The sequence below is a fragment of the Nelumbo lutea genome, chromosome 5 (assembly GCF_056320005.1).
Source record: "Nelumbo lutea isolate HS-2025 chromosome 5, American lotus-T2T, whole genome shotgun sequence".
Taxonomy (NCBI): domain Eukaryota; kingdom Viridiplantae; phylum Streptophyta; class Magnoliopsida; order Proteales; family Nelumbonaceae; genus Nelumbo; species Nelumbo lutea.
In genome coordinates, this window is record NC_142688.1 from 32755442 (window position 1) to 32776543 (window position 21102).

Below are 21102 nucleotides of genomic sequence, written 5' to 3' on the forward strand. Positions count from 1 at the left end.
ATGGAAGCTTGAACAAATAAACAAGTAAAACATAAGCTCCAACAACAAGATAAACTCACATTTTGGACCAAAGGAGATTCTAATTTACTACCGCGGGCCTCAAGAAAAGTCAAGCATCCGTCGAATATCATCAATCTAAATATTAGGGGTGTTTATTGTTCAAAACCAAATTGAATCAAGTCAAATTTCTGGTTTAGTTTGGTTTATATCTAAAAATGGTTTGATTTGGTTTCCTATTTTGCTAAATTGTGATTTGTGGTTTCAGTTTGGTTGTTTTATATAGATAGATAGATAGAATGTATAAATAATATATACAAAAGTTAGAATTGGAATCAAAATGTCGTGAAATTGGAACTAGAACCGGAATCAGAATCTCCTATTCCCCGACTGTTTGACTTAAGCAAGAATCGGAATCAGCATCCATAAGATATACACAACTCCCAAGAAAGATTGGCATCGAGTAACGAAAAATAGGATTGGGGTGGGGGGTGCGAAGTCACTTGTCTTTTTTAATGGCTGACGAATGAGATTCCCACAATTCCCAAGGGGAAGCTGGAATGCCGATTCCCTCACATAGTAGGGAAGTGCCATTCTGCCAAGAATAGTAATCGGAATCCCATTTTCACTCAATCAAAATGGCTAGAATCAAAATAGACCATTCCATACCCCTATCTAAACAAGGATGTAACAAATCATGGTTAGTCTACCCAATTATCAATCCAAATTAACAGTCTATTTGTGGTTAATAGAAAATTTTAACAAAAGGTATCATGCATAGAGCCATCAACCTTCAAATTGGAATACACCTAATTTCATATCACACTTCACAATTAATATATACAATCAGATTCAAATCCAAAAGTTGAGAATTCAAGGATTGTAAACATGTTGTGAGCCCTGTGGGTCACTGCTGAAATTAGCACACAAAATTATGCTTTAGTTGAATTAGATCAAGACATCTTTATTTGATTGCATGCTCCAACTCCAAAATTTAGAATAGGAATTACATATTCTATGCATTCTTACTTTGAATCAGAACTATATGTAGCCCCTTTTGAGGCCAAGCTCCATTTCTTAAAAGAGAAATGAGCCAAACAAAACTTAACCCACAGACGGTTGCCAATACATTGAAAGAGGAGAAAAAGAGAGAACAAAAAACAAAAGGTGGAGACAGGAGAGAAGTCGCAATTCACACAGGATCAGGTGAGATACAACTATATATACAACATACAACTCACAAGAGCGAAAAGGAATCAGTGATAGAACAATGCCGAGAATCCATTACGCTAAAACTGATCCTTGAATTGAATCTGAAGCTGATCTACCTGGATATGGTCGAAAGCTTCACCTTCTCGAGAGCTCGAGAAATCACATGGATCATGAACTCCTGTGATGAGATAAAATCAGGCGTTGTGATTTTGATCCCATTAATGGACACAGTTCCTGTAAAGCTAACTTCAGACGTTATCTGTAGATCTTCATCAGGTAGCAGCGTCTTGAGAGACGCTTTCTCCGGCAGTAGAGACAATTCTCTGTATGTATATCTCTGAGGCAGTATGTGGAGCCTCACAATCGTCTCCAGCAACGGTGATGGCGATCCAACATAAGCCAAATCGGGTGGAGCAAAGATTGTCACAGAACTCAAATCCACATTGTCTCGCAGAATCCCATCAAGAACCCCATGCAATCCAACCGCAAAAGAAATAAACCCATTTGAGCTCAGCAATCTGAGGATTCGACTCCATGGCACCCTGTTTCTCGCTTCTGATGCATCCGCAACTAGACTGCCGTTGGAATCACAGATGGGTGATCGGATGACATCCCAGTCGGGCTCGATTTCACGCGGATCGAACGAAGTGAAAGGCCCAGGAATTCCATGAATCGAGTAGGGGCCTTCAACGAAGATATCCGGATGAGAGATCAAGACGTGATTGATTTCGACCTTCCTTTCTTGTCCGTCAATCTTCGTGATGGCCAAGTTCTTTCCAGGAAGAAGGGTCGGAATGCATCTGCCCTGAGGTTTCTTAGAAAGGTCTTCGAGGGAAAGCTTCGACGGTGACGTGTGATAATGGAGAAGATCTTTCATCAGCCATGGAGGAAGAGAGACGTTGGAGATATCGTGATCTTGGATGGCGAAGATGGTGGATTCTGAAGATGGGAGAACTTCTTCAGGGGAAATCAGAAGAATGGTAGCCATGAAATTGAATCCCTCCCTTCGAAGAGCTCGAGAGGCGTTCAAACTCAGAGATAGTTTGTGCATGTTGAGTGAATCTGATCCCACAGAGTGTGGGATTTGGGCTTTGGTGTCAGGGTGATAAGATGTGGAGATTGCTGTAACAGCGAGAATTACAGAGATGGTGGCATAGATTGGAGCATGCCACCAATGCGAGCAAGAACCTGCCATTATTGCAAGTTAGAGAGAGAGAGAGATTTTCCAGAGGGAACAGAGGAAGAAGGAAAGGGTTTCTTGGTCTTGAAAATGGAGGGAAACTGCCAGCAGACCGTTGGAAAATTTATGGAAAATCGAGTCGCCCGACTTACCGAATTTGACTTCTCAACGAAAATCTCAAATCTCAAGTACATCATCTACTCTACGTCTTAAGTCCATAATCAACGAACTGTAATGATTCTATCAGAGGATTGGGCTACTGGGATTGAATAAAACACGTTCTATTGTATTCTCTCGAAGCACCGAATCAAGAAGTTAAAAATTGATTTCTGTTTCTGGGACAGCAACTTGGGCCGGGCAAAATGTTCCCGAACCCTGGCCCAAAATAATGCAGTATGTGTGAAATATTTTTATTATAGCTTCACCAAATGACAATGAGGACTGAGGAGTGAGGAATTACAACCATCTCGCACAGGATCCGTAACTAAATTCTTTATTTATATTGACAAGTAAAGATCTGCCGGGCATGATTGATCCTTACATGTCTCGTCCAATGGCCGATATTTCAACCGGGTCATGACTAGATTTATTCATGGGCGGGGTAGCCCGATGGCCCAGTCTGATAGAAATCGGGTTTGATAGGATTTCAGGCCCATAGACTCAGGTCTCGATCTTTTTTAAAAAAGTCCGATTTGATAATGTATTATATAATAAAATATATATATATATATATATATATAATATTTTTTATTTTTTTAAGTAATAATGAGATCTTTCATTATTTTTTAGGTCTTAAGATCTTTTAATAAAAATAAAATAGTCTTTAATTGAATTAAAAAGGAAAAAAATCTTTTTTCCAAATTTCTGGCAGGGCCCAAGCTCAGACCTAAACTTTGGGCTTTATAAGAGGGTTGGGCTCGGGCCTGAGCATATTCTGTTAATATAGAGGCAAAGCCTAGCCCATGAACAGGTCTAGTCATGAACCTTGCTAAGAGGAGTTACAACCATCTCTCTCCAATAAGTTGTCATATTGAAACTTGATCATTTTTTTTAGGGCCGGGTCAGATTGCCACCCCTACATGCCCAAGAAAACATGGTTTTTAAAATTGAACCGGTGATCGAACCGGTTAGGGCTCCGGTTACCGATTTGAACGGTCCGACTGTTCGACCTGAACGGCCAACCTGTTCTGACGAAAAAAGTAAAAAATTGGAAAGCGATCAAAAACCATTCGAATGGTTAATCGGCCGGTTCAACGGTTTGTTGACCAAAATCAACGGTTTTAGGGGGATAAACGGTTTTGGAGGAAAACGGAACTGATCATCCCGATTTTTCAGTCCGACCATCCAATCCAATCTGGTTCTGAAAACAGTGCCAAGAAACATCCCCAGTGGCCAAAGTTTTCTTGACAACCGCTAAATCTCTCACTTAGCATTTATGGTTGGTGTTAAGGCATTATCATTGGGTCCACAACCTTCTATCTACCCATTGCGTTTGGCAAATTCTCCTACATGCTAGTTCCTCTTGCTCGTTTTAAATGCCAAAAAGGAATCTTGAAACAATGTAACCAATAAGTTATATGGACACTCAAGCCCCGATTGCTTTAAGTTACTTACCCAAGTAAATGCACTTACCTGGGTAAGTTTTTTCCTAGGAAATACTTATCCGGGTAAGTGCATTTACCCATGTTCTTTTATTTTTCACGTAAATAAAGCAATTGCCATTTTAGCCATAAAAAATCATTATTAAAAAGGACATTTTTGTCCCATTCAAGTGTTGACAACTTCCCCCTAAGTGGGAAAGTTATTTACCCACCTGTGAGATGGGTGTCACTTATCTTGGGAAAATAAACTTTCCCTGGTCCCCCACATAAATCTGAAAAAAAAAAAAAAACATGGAATTCTTGGTCAATAGAAACCAAAATCCCATTCACCAACTCTTCCCCTCTCAAAATCCGGAAAAAAAAGAACGCTCCCTAAGGGGTATTCTACAAAATGAATGTTTCCTTTTTATTTATTTTTGAAAACATTAATAAAAAATAAAAACATGATCTTGAACTCTGTTTTTGTTTTGAAATGCAAAAATAAGTTGGTTTTGTTTCAAAAAACAATAGCTATTTTTGGAATCAGCAAAAATATTTTTTTAAAACAAAACAAATTTTATAGTATAGAAAACGAGGGACAAAAGAGTCACAATTGCTTATTTAAGTGCTTATCAGAGAAAAAGACCACTAAATGCCCAATATGAAATAAATACTTATTTTTTAAAATAAACACTTAAAAAAAGCTGGGTGCCAAATGCAATAAGTGCATATCCGAATAAACACTTGTTTTTAATATAAGCACTCCCAAACGTAGCCTTACTCGTGAAATTTCTTTTGAGGTTTGAGATAATGTTAGGTAATTCTTAGTAATATGGATTTAATAGTTAAACAAATTTTCTAAAATATCTCTTGGCATTTGTACTTGACCAATGCTTTGTTTTATTTGTCTTGTTGTCATTTGTTTCTCTTTTGAATAGGTCAATATGTCATCCCGACGCATGTAAGAGATTTGACACTTTAAAACTCATTCCCTATGTTTTATATATACATAACTACAACTATTTAGTAATAGTTTGAGAGGACTAAATTGAGTGGCTTAGTCGTTGGTTGGGAGTGGTTGTTGGATAAATATATGCTTATGTTTGGTGAAAAAGCATTTCTTCCAAATAGGGTAGTAAAAAGTATTTTGAATATTACATGTTAGGCCAAAATGGCTTAAAAATATTTTTCAAAAAGTGCTTGAAAAAAATCAAAAATTTGAATTCATTCACAACAGGCTTATTTCTTCAAAGGCATTTATTTTAACTTATTTACCAAATGCATGTAAGCATTTTTTCCCATAAATGTTTAAAAATAAGCATTTCCAAACAGGAACAGGAACTTATTAGTTTGTAGTTCTATATATAATAGAAAGAGGAAAGAGGGGAGGCGAATAGGGATTCTCTCAGCACGGAGCTCACATGTGTGAGCACCTTTTAAAGGAAACCATTAAAAATATAACAATGCAAAATTAAAACCCTTTATTGGTCTTCATTACTACTATTAAATATTTTATTATAGTACTATTTTATCCATTGAAAAACAAAACAATTAAATCATTCAATTAAGTTATTTCAACAGTTGTCAAATGGCTCCCTAGAGTTCAAAGAAATTTGGAATAAGAAGCATTAAGAGGGGCAAAACACATGGGGAATATGGACTCCAACTTTTGGCATTGGCAAATGTTGTTGTTGCTGACATGGCTAAACTTTATAAGTTCGACCACAAAAGTCAAAAGAGCCTAACAAAGGGAGTTGGTGAGACGTTCGCTCATGAGTCATGACATTATATTCAGTACAAGCCTTGGCTTATTATTTTTATTTGATTTTGGATACTAGGCTAAGTTTGGTTTTTAATTTAATCAATCACCCACCTTGTCTAGAAAAAGAGACCCACTGGTGAAGTAAGATATGATTTCAGGCCTATAGTGAGGTCGACACCACTTTACATATATTTTTATTTTGAATTAATTTCTTTTATCTTTGCTGTTGAACCTCGTTCCTAAACCTAATTCAGCCCAATCACTTAGGTTAGATGGGAATCAAGTTAGCTCAGTTTTTTCTTCTTTTTTGTTTTTTTTTTTTTGTTTTTATAGCTCAGTTTGAAAGGAGTACAAATATAAATATGTACAGTATAAATACATACAAAATTCAAGGTTTTACACTCTACAAATTTATGCCCTATTTGGTTTGCAGTAATAGGGGTTTGGAATCGGAATCATAATGAACTATTTTAACTCCATCTGTTTGATTGGGCAGAAACGGAATCTCATTCCTATTTCTGCTGAAATGACATTCCCCCATTTGAGGGAATGGCCATTTCCCGCCTCTCCGTTGGGAATGAAATCCCATTCCTACTGATTTTGATTCCCATTCCCATTTCTTATTCCGATTCTGATTCCGAAAGATTTCGATTTCGATTCTGATTCCGACTATGAACCAAACGGATCCTTATATTTGTACTCCTTCCAAATCGAGTGAAAGACTAGTGAATGAAAGTTCACAAACTTTAGCATTATTATATGTACAATAACAAATTCATAGTGATTTAGAGTACTTGAGATGGTCATTTGGCATCCCCTCTGATCAAGGATTAAAACATTGATATGCTGTGCCCTATGTCGGGTATATTATATATGTATCAATGTATTTAGATATATTTAGAATTTTAGATACATTGATATACACTTTTTTTTTAAGTTTTAAACCAATCTTAAGTCCCTATTGAGATCATCTAATGATTATAAAATAAAAAAGAATAAAGATGAGGATCCAAAGCCCAACTAAAAATAAGTTGAGTTTACATTTTCAACCCTATCTAACCCTAACCTCAATTTCAATCCATCAACTTTTGTACGTGAGTCTCCTATCTAGCGAGCCAACTATAAATATGGGTTTATCTATCCGACCCAAAAAAATAAAATGGGTTGGCTTGACCCATAAGTAGGGTGATCATGGGTCGGGCTTGGGTTGGGTCTGGCCGGGCTTTGCCTTCATAACAACTAGTTTAGGCTAGGCCCGTGCTCGGTCTGGCCCGTATTTTGGGCCTAAAAATATAAGCCTGGCCTCGGCCCTACATAGGCCCAGGTTGGGCCATATTAAGATTCCAGGCCTAATTATTGTATTTCTGTTCCAAAATTAAATAAATATGTTTTTTTTTTTTTCACTTATTGTTGTGGAGACTATAGTAACATGTAAGAAACTTTAAATTTAAGATCAAGATAAAAGTTTTTAACATAAAAGAAATTAAAAAATTATACCTTGTAACTTATAAGTTTCAATTGGTCATTAGTATGCTAAAAATGATAATTTTAACAAACCAATTCCTTTATCAACAAAAAGTCAACCTAGAACCTATAATATCTATCAAAAAATAACCATCCATTGTCATGTAATATCCACAAAACAACTTTAAACATCTCTATAAGGGGCTTCATCTTCCATTCAACTCCTACAAATAAAAAGTGAAATAAAAAAGATATTAACAAACTAAGAAAAAAATTAAATGAATGTAAATAAATAAATAATAAAATATTGAAAATAGTTTCAATTTTACCAAAAACTTGCAACCACTCTAAACTTCAAGTTTATCTTCATCAATGGAGTCTTCATCACTAGAAAATTCGTCTTTTGGTGTGTGTGTGTGAGAGAGAGAGAGAGAGAGAGCTGAGAAGATTAGGGTTTAGTAATTTATATATTTCATTAGTAATCTCTATTTAATATATAAAACATCTCATATAAATCTCTATTAATCTATATTTAATATATAAAACATCAATTATCAAATATTTTTAAATAACATATATATATATATATTATTTATAAACATATGAGCCAGGCCGGGCCTTAACAAAAAGCCTAGGCCCAAAATCGAAATTGGAACCACTTTGGTCACTAGTGTTCGAGTTAGTAATTTGATCATTTGGTTCGAACAAACGACCCATTTTGATTAAAATGATTTAAAAATTAAAATAAAAATGGCAAAAAAATTGTTGTATGGGTTGATAGTTTGGCCACTTGGGTCAATGAGTCACTAATCAAGTCAACGTTTTTTGGTCCAATAATAATTTTAGGGTGAAATAAAACCGGTTGCCTAAATGGTTTCTGGGTCAACCGATCCAATCATATGGTCTGGTTTGATTTTCAAAACCTTGGCACAATCGAATTACCTATTTCCAAACCGGCGTCAACCAAAATGGCTGAACCATTCAAACTAATTGAGCCAGAAAGTTAAATCCATATTTTTCATAAAACTGTTGACTAGAGACCAATTGACATAGGCAGTTGAACTATGGTCCCATCAGACCCGTGGGTCCCCCAACATGAATACTGGGTCTGCCTCTAGCCTCTGTCATTCTGACCAAAAGGACCCGAAGATGCCTCAATCCGACCCGATTGCCAGGTCTCTATGGGTCGCCCTCGCCTCGATAACAAGTAAATAAACAAATGATTTCCTGAAAAATGCTTATTTTATCTTGTTTGGTTGCAAATAAAATGGCCATAAGAATGTTTTAAAAGCGGGCATGCAAATCATTTTCCAGATGTAGGTCCGTTCTTGTTTCCAAATCAAGCGAAGCACCAGATAAATTGTATTTCTCTGTTTGGTTACAGGTAAAAGAAAGGAAAGTAAATAATTTCCCCAAAAGTCATTATTTTATGGAGGACTGCTATTGAAAGGGAAGGCCATGCAAATCATTTTACATGACTTATATACTGACGCCTGAATTCTGACGGGGCATGGACCTGGGCCGACATTTTGCTTGGTTGAGCTTTCACAACAGCACTGCATATGGGCCCCAACATCCATGTGGGCCTGGGTATTTCCGATTCTAACGAGAATTCAACCAACACTTACAAGCGAATCATATACTATCAATATAGAACATTACGCCTCTCAAGGTGGGTCTCCCATATCCAAGGGGGTGATGTACTGGTCTCAAGTTTATAGGAGCCATGCGCAGAGTGCCAGATCTTCTCCCACGATGAAACCCGGTGATTTTTGGCTACTGAAAAAAGAAGATAAATATAAATATATTTTTTGTATGTTGGGTTGGGGGATGCGTAGGATAGTTATCCTGTCATAACCCTCTGTAAGTTGCCCATAAAAATAGAAACCCCATCGCTTCCTTGGAGGTTCTGCAACAACGGAGTTGGAGAGAACAAACTTTCTTTCTTAGACTTTTGTTATAGGTTTTCTAGGGTTTTTGCCGACAGAGAGGGGCAAAGAAAGGAACTGTGAAGGAGGATTTCCATGGGGAAGAAGAGGAAGTCTGATGCTACGCGCCTGGACGAGGTCGATCGGACCATGTACACCACTTTCTGCAGCGCCGCGAATTCGCTGTCGCAGCTTTATACGCAGGCTATGAATCATCAGAAAATCGTATTCCAAGCGGGAGAACGACATGGGCTGGTTCTTTTCTAACCCTGCCTCCCGTTTCTTTGCAATTATTTATGGGGTTTGATCTGATGGGCTTTGGTTGTTTTGGGGGTTATGAATTGTGTTGCCTTGGCGTTTCTATTGTCACCCGTTATGGGTTTGCAGTGATTTACTTCATCTGGATACTAATTTCTTCCATCGATTTTTTTATTTATTGTTTTGGGTGTTAAGCTGGTTTCTATCTTATCTATTCTTGTGGGCTATCCACAAGTAACTCCGATTGTAGGGGCCTTTCTAATTGTTTCAGTTGATGGTTGTGTTCTCTGATTTCATGATTGGTTGATTTTATTGCACAGGGCCACAGGCAGATGTTTCTTTTTTTTTTTTCTTTTTATTACTCGTGTCTGGTATCAATTTCTGTTTCTTATCCTTTCTCTCCCAGTAGCGTGAAAGTGAGTTGATAATTAATATTGGTTTATGTACAGATGAGTTCTCTTGTAAGTGAAATTGGAACTGATTTCCATTTGTTGTGTAAATTCACCAAAATGGAATTTTGGAGGGACATATGATCTTTATGTTGGAAGGGAAAGATGTTGGTAAGGTTGAGAAAGGTATCAGGTGTCCAAGGATACCGTGTCACTGAAGAATATGCACTTTCGTTGCATGTAAGCTGTTACTCTAGAACTTATGGAGTGCTTTTCTTAAAATAAAAAAAAATCTGAGGAGTTTACTCATTTGACAGCTGTTGGTCTAGGCTGGATGGAGAATTGTAATTGACTTGGAACCAATCCATTTATTGGCCAGTTCCTTGTCTGAGATGGGCTGAAAACTGGATCTATCTGTCCATCTTAAATGTTTTGCCTTGTTCAACCAATATACTTGATTTAACCACTCCATCTCCAGTAATTTCTCCATAACCTTTTAATTTGATAACTTAGAATAATTTACTCCGTGAAGCATCCTTTTGCAAGATCATTATTGAAAATTTGGTTTAGTCTAGGAACCAAGTTGAATGAGTTCATGGTGGATGTCATCATGTCAAAGAGTTATATTTGTTCCTTCCCACTTCTACTTTCCAATTTTCTTTTTAATTTTTGGAAGGATTGATTGCTGAGCTTCATTACAATGAAGTTCTGCCTGTTGATGTATTCGTTGATCTCCAAATCCAATTGAATGAAATGGTCTCTTGCTGCCAAAAATTTTGCTTCTTTGATACAATATTGGTGTACCCAAGAGCCTTTGGATCTCCTCTTGTCCTAAATTTTCTCTTCTGATTGGACACAGAAGTTCAAAATAATTATAAAAATATAGCAAATTCCGCACTGAACAAAATGGAATTTTGGAATGGGGAAATATGAATAGCCAACTTCATATAGCTCTACATGCAAGAGACAGTTGACTATATCATCACTCTACTGGCATAAAATGCACAGATGAGGAGCCTAGGTTCAGTATAAATTATATCTGGTAAATGAAGGTCTTGTTGTGCCTTGCTTTTTTTTTCCCAGTCTGGTTCTTCTTGGGCTGATTTCAGAAGGTCAAGTTCACCTTTGATTTTGTTAACCATTTTGAATCTCAAGCAAATTTTCAAAAGGGTTGAAGAAAAGGTCTTGTTGGAAGGATTTGGATTTCCAATAGTAAATGAAAGTATTTAAATGACAAAAATTGGCTAAGAGGTAAACAGTTTTTACCTGTAACAAGTTGGTATATAATCACAAGGTGGACAAGGTACAAAGTGACCAACAAAAACAAGACCTCGGATTACAGGACAATACCCACAACCGACCCTGCTAAGATTAGTTCACAAGTACATGACACCTGTCAACCTATGACTCAAGTTTCAGGTTTAAGGTTCAACTCGTCAGAAAAGTGAAATTTGATTTGTTAGTGCAATTCTTTAAGTTGAGGAACTTGCTGCTTTTTTGGGTTATATTGCTCCCTTTTGCCCCAATGCATAGGTCCACCTTGGTGTTGATGCAGATTAAGGACAATGTGGGAATTGGGATATTGATGTTGTGAGGCATCACTTGAATGTGGTCTACCCTTTCCATCATTTCTTCTTACTAGTTTACATGCCTATTTACCATCCTTATATTTACTGCAACAGGACTTGAGAAGTTAATAAGGAGATTTTTAAGAAATGAAGTGGATCGGAGAGAGGATTAGAATTATTTGTGCTGACCATTGGTCCCATATCTTAGACTGGTTGGCGGTTCACCTGATACCTGAAGATGATGATTGGTTATGTTTCAGATAGACCATGGCTTCAGATGATAATTTAACCATTTAACCATGGATATAGCCCTTGGTAGAATGGAATGGTGAAACAGGGTTCATGACTTCATGTAGCTAAGCCTATATTGTTGGGAAGTTTTTTAAAGGATGTTTAGATTTTTTATGTATATTGTTGAGCTTGTTAGCACAATCTCAATTGATGCTTACTTCTATATGTTGATCTTATTTATATTGCAGTTTCATATATGTCCAGTGTATAACCTCAATTTGCTTCCACTTGTATGCCTTAGTCTTATTGATAGTTTTGTTGATTATGAACTAAATGAGATTCCATGTGTTCCTGCCTTTTCTTTAGTTATTCTTTTGTTTGTGGTTGATTCTAGCCTGGTGTATACGTTCTCGTAGAATACTCGTGTATAAAGAGTCAATAGTTGTTTGTCATCAACTATTCCAACCATGTCTGATTCCTATTTGGGATGGTCAATGAGAAACATAGATTTTTTCTCTGGTGTTTTGGATTCTCACCAGCCTTTCTTTCCGTTCTCCTTGATAATTGCATTAATTCCATCCTGATCCTTTTTTCTTATGCAGGAGAAACTTTACCAATGGATCTTGAGACAACAAGAGGAAGGGTCTAGAGTGATGACAACTGATATACTAGCTTACCTGCAGGTTTTTTAGATGACCCTTCTCAACCATCATGGTTCTTTTGTGGCTTTGTGTTCTATATCTTGACCTTAACATGTTAATCATGATATATTTCTTGTCTGCCTCTTTGGACATAATACATGATTCTGTGCCTTCATGTTTTCCCTGTGTTGTTGTTGTTGTTATTATTATTATTGCATTTTACATCTGTTTATACTCGTTAAAAAACTCTTCATAATTGAATTGTTGAATATGTCATTTAAATTTTGTATTAAGCTTCTATTTGCATTCAAAAGGCTCCTGACTGTTGCTCTCACCGGGCTTGCCTTAGGCTATATTAGGTTATTATGAAAATATTGTCTTCCTTTGGTATATATGGAGTTGTGCCTTGTGGACCTATGTTTTCTAAAAGGGTTCTCAATCAATATATGACATGCTGGGTTTGGAGGGGTATTTTAGTTTGTTCTGCATCAGAGGTGGTTTTGAATTTGCATCCGGGATCAGAAAAGGGTGTATAGATTTTCTCTCTCATGAATATGAGGGTTATGTTCATCAAGCACCGACACTTAACCATCATATGGATCTTATCATGTTCCCTTCATTATTTTCTTCTTCATGGGGAGGTGGGAGAGGAGAATATATAATGTACATGGTGGGGTAGGGTGGAAAGAATGTATGACATTCTGAATTTGAAGGAACTAAAGCTGATAAAGATGCTTGTGTAGCAAGGCACTATTCTATTTTTGTAGACTACCATATTTGGCTTGTTTATTTTCTATCCTAAGAATGTTCTAGGTTCAGTTTTGCGGCTTTTATAGAGCTGGTTTTATGGTATTAAGCAAAGTTTTCAAGGTGCCAAGGCAAGGCTAGGCAACAGCGGGCGCCTAGTCACCTAGGTGATGGATTTTTTAAGTAAAAAACATATATCCTATGGTAGTCCCCTAGGTTCCATAATCATATTTCCTTAATAATTATCCATAATTTCATAAGAAAAGTATAAACTTCATGCTTAAGTATAGAAAATCAACATATTCATTTGAAGAAAAAGAAGAAAGAAAAGAAAATTCAAAGAACATAGGGGCTGAACCCCTATTTTTGTTATAGGGGCTGAAGTCTTTGTGGGTTCAATACAGCATTTAGCAATGCTTGTGTTGATTAAACCTAACATAGTTTAGTTTAGTTTTTTTTTTTAAAGAATCAGGAAGAAATTTCATTAAAACGAGAAAAAGGAATTGCATCACAACACTTTTGGTTGTCAAGTTGACACACCAAATACATTATAGAATTCAATTTGAACAGGGTTCTTCATTACAAGCTGTAAATCAAGGGTATTCCAGAATCTTTCCAACAAATCAGCTTTGGATACTTGATCAAAATCTGGAAGTCTGAGGGCCCAGTCTGAAATCAGATTGCTCACTGCAGCTACCATGTATTCAATGCTTTTTGACCTGTTCTCAAAAGCCCTTCTGTTCATCTCCTTCCAGATAGACCAACAAACTGCAAAAAGGAACACATCTCCAAATAATCCTAGCTTTCTTACTGCCTCTGAGCTTTGGCCATATGGAGAAGATCTCCTCTGCTGGACTCATTGGTTGGAAGACCCTCATCCCAAATAGAAAGGAGAAGAACAAATGGAGACTGTTTCTTCCTCCTGATTGCATAAATAACACCAGCTGGCCAGATGCAATCCCCTAGATTTCAGGTGATCAGAGGTGAGGATGCTGTCATGTGCCACCAGCCAGGCGAAGGCTTCTACCCTTTGGGAACTGGGTTACCCCACACTCCTTTTATCTGGTCTGAACCCATTCCTTCTCTTACTAATGCCTTGTAGAATGACTTAACAGTGAATCTGCCTTTCTTACATTCTTTCCACCAAAAGCCATCTTCTGTAGAATGTAGATCTAGTAATGCTGGCCCCCTCTAATTTTTCCAGAAGCATACTGCACTCTTCTACTTCTTGGTCCAAAAGAGGCCTTATGAATTTTGGATTCCGAATCAATTGTTTCCCTCTCCACTCATAGCACAGTTTATTGAAACTTGTTCTGTCAACTTGTATAATCTTGGGCAAACCTCACTTAGCTTCCCTATCTCAAGCCACTCATCTTCCCAAAACCTCACTCTAGAGCCTTCCCCTACTTTAAACTTGACCAAATTTCTGAACTCTTTGTTGAAGCTCATGATTCCTTTCCAAATACTCACCCCATAGGAGCTTCTTACATCCCTTGATTCCTACCCAAATCTGATCACACCATATTTTCCAACCACCACCACCCTCTCTCTCCCTTGCCCAAACCTCCACAACCATTTCCCTAGAAGTGCTTTGTTTATTAATTTTACCCTTCTCAGCCCCAAACCTCCCCCTCCTTTGGGTTGCACACCTTTTCCCACTTGACCAAGTGAAATTTTTTGTCTCCCCCTACCCCTTCCCATAGAATATCTCTTTGAATTTTCTCAATCTTCATAGCCCCTTCATTAGGTGTACTCTTGGCAAGGAAAGATAGTAAGTTGGTAAACTAGACAAAACACTCTTTATAAGTGTGATTCTCCCACCCAAAGATAGGTACTTAGCCCTCCATCTTTCCAATCTCCTCTCTACAATTTCTCTATTAATGGCCTCCAAATGCTAATTGCTGCTGTCTTCGATCCCACTGATAGCCCTAGATGCATAAAAGGAAGCTCTCTACTTTGCATTCCAACACCCCTGCAAATTGTTCCATTTCCTCCCTACTTATGTGTTCCCAACTCCTATCAGTAGGCTTTTCTCTAGGTCCACCTTTAGTCCAGGCAGCACCTCAAAGTTTAATAATGCCTATTTTATTAAGAATATAAAATTATTTTATAACACAGTGTACAGAACTGCTTGGTGATTAAGTGAGGCAAGCCTCCAAGGGCGCCTTGTTGCCTACGTGCTCGCCTAGGCATCACTATGGTGTTAAGAACATACCATGGGACTCTTATGACATTTCTATTTTAAAGAGTACAGAACATGTTATATTTTGGAGGATTTTACTTGCTCATAAGGCACTTTTAGTGTGGTTTTCCCTTGCCTATTTTTTAGCAGAAGGATGCTCTAAGTTTAGTTCTGACTTTTATGGAGATGGTGTCATGATATTACCTATGGACCATGGGATTTGCAATTATCTGGCACTTACAATGGAGAACTAAGGATTTTTTTTGGAAGCACATATAAATGTTTTAGGAGCCAAGGGCCTTGTAGAGAACTAATATCAAATTGAGTTAGAATGCTTCATCATGGGACTCTTGTAATTGAATAGCTTGCATTAGTTGTATGACATGTGGTAAGTTACTGGATCTAACTTGTTTTTGATTGGTTGTTCCATCTATTTTTTGTTTCTGAAGATTCTAACGGGTCCTTTAACATTTTTCAATAAATGGTGTGAATAATATATCAAAATAGGCAAAAGGAAGAGGAATCACCCCAAAGACAAAATAATAGCTATCGTTGGTTAATCTAAAAATTGTAGGTTTTGTTTCTGTGAGAGTTTCTCCTGCTTTGTTGTGCGGGGCATGTAAATTCATTATACTAGAGTGGATCCCGTTCATGAGCAAACCCAAACCTGCACTTGTGATTTTTGCAGAGTGGTGTGTGTGTGTATGCGTGCAGGGGATGGAGAAGCCCCGAGTGAAAATTGGTGAGGAGACTTTGTTGTAAGGTCATACACCACCTCAAGTGGCTTCAAAATCCTCCTGTTAAATGGCTGAAAAAATACGAGGAGCTGAGGTGATCCATACACATTCGGCCATGAAACTGACCTGGTATGCATGATGCAACATTGTGGAGAAGGATTTATTTTAAAGAAACAAACTGAAAGCTGTTGGCTTTGGAAGGTTGGCTACAGTTCTCTTTTATGAGCGAAGAGCTTATTCCTATGGTTGATATCTGTTATTTAACTGACGTTGTGGTGAGTTACTGCTCACCTCAGGGACCTCTTTGAGGGAGATCCTACCTTCTGAAATGGAATGAGAGGGGAGGGGAAGGAATAAGTGGAATGAATGACCTAATTCTCATGCTCCTTTCTTGATAAAAGTGCTATATAGCCATCAGTACAAGATCATGCAGTAGGGTGTGCTTCTAGAAGAGTTGGCTGATGTGGCTTTCTTGTGTATAGATATTTTGTGGGGGATGTACTGCGCCTAAGGAGTTGCTGGATGGTATACCCAAGCCATAGTCCTGGGAATGAGTTGTATATGGGCTCTTGCCTTCCAACTGTGCTATGGGCTTGGGCCTTATCAGTTTGTGCCCCATTGAAAACAACCTTATCCTCAAGGTTGAAGGATGGGTATTGGGTCACAAAGGATGAATGAACTTCCCAAGTAGCATCTTCCGGTGGTAGATTTTTCCAGGCAACGAGTATCTCCTTGATCACCTTCTTCCTGGTCTTGACCTAGCGGTAGTCCAAGACCTGTAGGGGCTCTAGTTGGAGTACCCCTTCATTAGTGAACTCCGATTAAGTTTGAGACAACATGAGTGTTATCCTAATGCATCATTTCAATAGAGATACATGGGAAATGGGGTGTAACTTGGCCGAGAAAGGTAGGGTGGTGTGATAGGCCATAGGCCTGATACACTCAATGTTCTGGAAATGGGCCAAAAAATGTAGGAGCAAACTTGGGCCATTTGCGGTGGGCCACTGAAAGCTGCTTGTAGGGTTGTAGCTTGAGGTAGACCATGTCTCCAACTTGGTAAGTGACTTGCCTATGCCTACAGTTATAATGGGCCTTCATTTGTTGTTGGGCCCAACTCAAGTGCTCCTTGAGTGATTTTAGTACCTAATCTCAGTTGATTAGCCTTTCTTTCACTTCTGCAACTGTTGTGGAGCCTGATTCATATCGAATCAGGGCTGGTGAGTTGCGCCTGTATAAAGCCTTGCATGGGTAGTCCTTGTTGAGATGTGGTGAGTGGAATTATAGCTAGTGAGCCCATTTTTGGGCCTTTCACCTGTGAAACATCGAAGATATGATTCCAAGCACCTGTTCACCACCTCGGACTATCCATCTCTCTATAGGTGATAGCTGGTCGAGTGCCCGAGCTTGGTGCCTTGCACCTTGAAGTATTTGGTCTAGACACAAAATTTTAAGGCCGTGTCCCTATCGGTAATAATGGAGGAAGGAGTTCCATGTAACTGGGTCATCTCCTGAACAATAAACTTTTGCCACTAGTACTTCTGTGTATGGGTGAGAGACGGCCGCAAAATGTGCATGCTTGGTGCGGTGATCAACAATTACCATAATAACCGTCTTATCGGCTGAATTGGGTAGGTTGGTGATGAAGTCCATAGTGATATCTTCCCTCGCTTGATTGGAAATTGGAAGAGGTTGAAGTAGGCCTGTTAAGGCTTGGGTGCTGGCCTTGTATTGTTGGCACATTGAGCATTTGGCCATGGATTTTGCACTTGCTTCTTCATTCCTGAAAAACAATGCTGGTTGATCCCTTCGAAGGTCTGTTGGATGCTTGAATAGCCCCCCAAGGGGAAACATTGTAAAATATGCAAAATATAGAATGATATTTTATGAAATGATAAAAGAAGCATAGGCATACCTTTTTAAATTATTTTCTTGTTCCAAATCATTAAACAATGCTAAGAAACCAAGGTTATAGACAAAAGAATGCGTTCTAAAGCGGCCCATGTAAACCTTAAGATTCAGAGCTTCATGATAGAATGACTTAAAGAAAAATTTTAACTCATAGAAAATGTAAATGGTTGTAATAGATCAACCAAATCTCAGGTCTGAGATTTCTATGGCATTGGAAGGAATCCAAAGAGCAAAAGAAATGAACATAAGGAGGCTTGTAATTGAAGGTGATTCAAGGTGGTAGTAGGTTGGTTAGAAGAGGACAAGGCTGGAATGTGGAGTTACAACAATGAAAGGAAAAAGTACAACTGGGTGAAGAGATCTGCTAACTCATTTGTAGATGGATTAGCCAAGCAAAGGGTGCTTAGGGATTCTTTGTTTTGGGCTCATTTTTAATTTAATCTTTTTTGTTTTTTTTTTTTTTTTGGGCCCCAGCCTCTTTGGGGGGAGTTAAGATAGTTTATCTCCCCTGTTATACTTAAATTTCTTAATGATTAATGAAAGTTACTTGTTATTGATAAACAATAGATCAACCAAATAATCTATTACACACAAAAAACTAATATTTTGACTTCGTGTTTGAAATGAATATTGAGATAGCTCAAAGTGATAGATAATCATGTAAGTTAGGCGGACAATAACATTGTTACTTCACATATCTATCAAAAAAAATGTTACTTCACATATTTACATTGTTGTCACCAACTTGTGTTATAATACTATCTCTTGGACTCCACACAGTATTGGTAGTGTTCACTGGTGAATTTGTCGATTCTAGTAAAATTTCATGTCGCACTACACATGGAAATGGAAATATGTCGTGAACATATTAGGGAAATTAGGGACATTTTAAACCATGGTTCAACCTCTATAGGCTTTTATTTTTACCATTTTACAATAACTGGAATTGAAACTCATGGCTGAGATTGTACTTCGAGCTTTTCATTCATACTGATCGTTTTGATCTTGGTCTTTTTACTTTGTTTTTGCATCACTTGTTAGACCCTTGTTAAATATCCATAACAAAATAAAAAAATGATTTTGTTCTAATATGATGATACTCTATTTGACAAAGAGTGTCTTATTATAACAATACTTTTTTCTAGTATAGAAGAAATTTTCATTTAAAGGCAGACAAACTACAACTAGTGTATAGAAAACCGGACCGGATTGGCCAATCGATTTGCGACTGGAGCTCTGACCGGTTTGGTTATACCCCAATAACTGGACTTGCTCAAAACTTGTTGAAAACCGACCGACCGGGCCGGTTGAACTGGAAAACCAGTGAATCGGTCTCAGTTTCATGAAACTGCCGGGGTCCATACATAAGTGAAATTTTAGAATGTTGTTAACAAGATTTGAACTCAAGACATCTTATTTTCATAGATTACTTAATTACCACTAATCCACCTCTTTACTTGTGCTAATTAATGACTACTTATTATACATATTACATTATTATACACGTATTTTTAAAGAAAATGCAAGTTAAAAGGCTTGAAACCTAGCCATTTGTTTTAAAAATTAGAAGCTTACCATCCATCCACCATATTTAAGTACATTAAAGTTATAAAATATATTATATAGTATTTATATGACCCATAGTATATATATGTATATGCCATGTCATCACAGTTCGACTCCGGTCGAACATCTGACCCGTTAACCTCTCCCTTCTCTGGTTCTATGCCCGGTCTGGTTCTCTGAACATTGGCTATAACACATCGAACAGCCAGAAAAGACTCAAATCACCGAGACAAACAGACAAACAAAAAATGCAATCCTAAACAAACAGACCCCCGTTCCCTAATCAATGGACCAACCCCAGAACAAAGGGCAAGGCGATCCAACCCACTAACAGAAAACAAGAACCAATCTCTATCCTTCCTCAAGGAATCAACAAGCCATGATGGCAGGGAGCCAATCCACTCGCCATTCAAAACTAGATCAAGCTAAGCTAATACATGAATTGAATAAATAAATAGTGATTGCATTAATGTTTTTTTCCCTTGCATATGGTCGCTTTTATAACAATTTTTGGAGCTAACTCTGATTAGAATGTACATTTTGCAGAATGAAATTGATTATGGGGGAGAGGAGCCTCCAATGTCCCCGAGGTTGCCATTCCAAAATCAACACACTCAACCCACGATGCACTTCATGAACCCACCATGCGCCCAAGTCTCTTCTGGATCATTTGGGCCGGCCCTGGTTGGGCAGGCCCCTCGGTCTATCAACTCTGAACATCAATCTAAGAACTCAGTCTTCTCAAATGCTCTTTCAAGTCCTGTTCGCCGGAGCCTTCAACATTATCATTTGGCCCAGGGAAGTTATCATCCAAATAGCATCATACCACCTGGAAATGGAGCTCGTAATGCCGAAGCCAGCTTTGCTCATCATCATAACAGGGATTCAAATTCTCCTTTCTCCAATGATTCCTCCATGGACATGCATGCAGATAGTCCTGGTCAAGAATCCTCTTACTAATTATTTGCATTACAGGCTGACTTTATTCTGTGGGTCGAAGTCTTAAAACAGAGCTGCCATTCAGTCCCTGTTTGTTGCTGCAACTCCATGTGGAAGAAGAATGATGTGAGAAGATTGTTACCTGTGGAAAATAAGCTTGTGATGCTCGTGTTTTGGTTTGGGGTTGGCAGAGCAGAAAAGTAGGTAATTAGTTGTGCGATCTCATGCGGGAGAACACAATGTGATGGGTGGCTGGGTGCCAAAACCGTCGACTGGTTTGTTGGGACTGGAGACCCTCCAATCTTCTGATTTGGTGTTCCATACATAAAAAATATAAAGTGCTAATGTTGAATTAATTCTGAACATTTGATTGTAGGCCCTCTTCACAGTGTTTAGTAATTTCTCTGATGTGGCTTTTATTGTAGGATGTCTTGTACCTATTTTGTCTTCAATTTATTATTGTCATGATTCAAATGGCATTGTTGATATTGTACATCTGCTGTGTTTTGCTTGCGCTCATTATCTGGCTGGCTTTCTCTACTTTGCATTTCCAGAGAGTAGCTACTGGACTCTTTATCTTCTCAGTTCAGACGACGCCCTTTGCAAGGTATGATGTACAAGTGTTTCTCGTGAGCATACCTAGGCATTGTTTCATTTAGCACTTGGCAGAGTAAAGATTCCATCCAGATTCTATATGCAATGGTACATGCCAATTTATGACACGGCCCTACGGGCTTTATGCAATGGATCTCTTTTTTTATTTGTCTCCTTTCTGAACAAAGCGTCAGAAGAATTTGGTTCCCTGCCACCATC

The 21102-nt window shown here is 38.0% G+C and overlaps 2 protein-coding genes across 2 annotated transcripts; one reads left to right on the forward strand and one right to left on the reverse strand.

Annotated features, from left to right (window-relative positions):
- Positions 1–990: 990 nt before the first annotated feature.
- Positions 991–2457, reverse strand: FLA21 (FASCICLIN-like arabinogalactan protein 21 precursor). Its single transcript, XM_088947653.1, has one exon. It carries the CDS (start codon positions 2402–2404, stop codon positions 1322–1324), a length of 1083 nt encoding a protein of 360 aa, XP_088803779.1. The 5' UTR covers positions 2405–2457; the 3' UTR covers positions 991–1321.
- A 6407-nt stretch (positions 2458–8864) lies between these two features.
- On the forward strand, positions 8865–20782 carry LOC148851526 (uncharacterized). The gene is made up of 3 exons (XM_088945005.1): positions 8865–9378; positions 12172–12252; positions 19897–20782. Exons 1-3 carry the CDS (start codon positions 9220–9222, stop codon positions 20308–20310), a joined length of 654 nt encoding a protein of 217 aa, XP_088801131.1. The 5' UTR covers positions 8865–9219; the 3' UTR covers positions 20311–20782.
- The last annotated feature ends 320 nt before the right edge of the window (positions 20783–21102 follow it).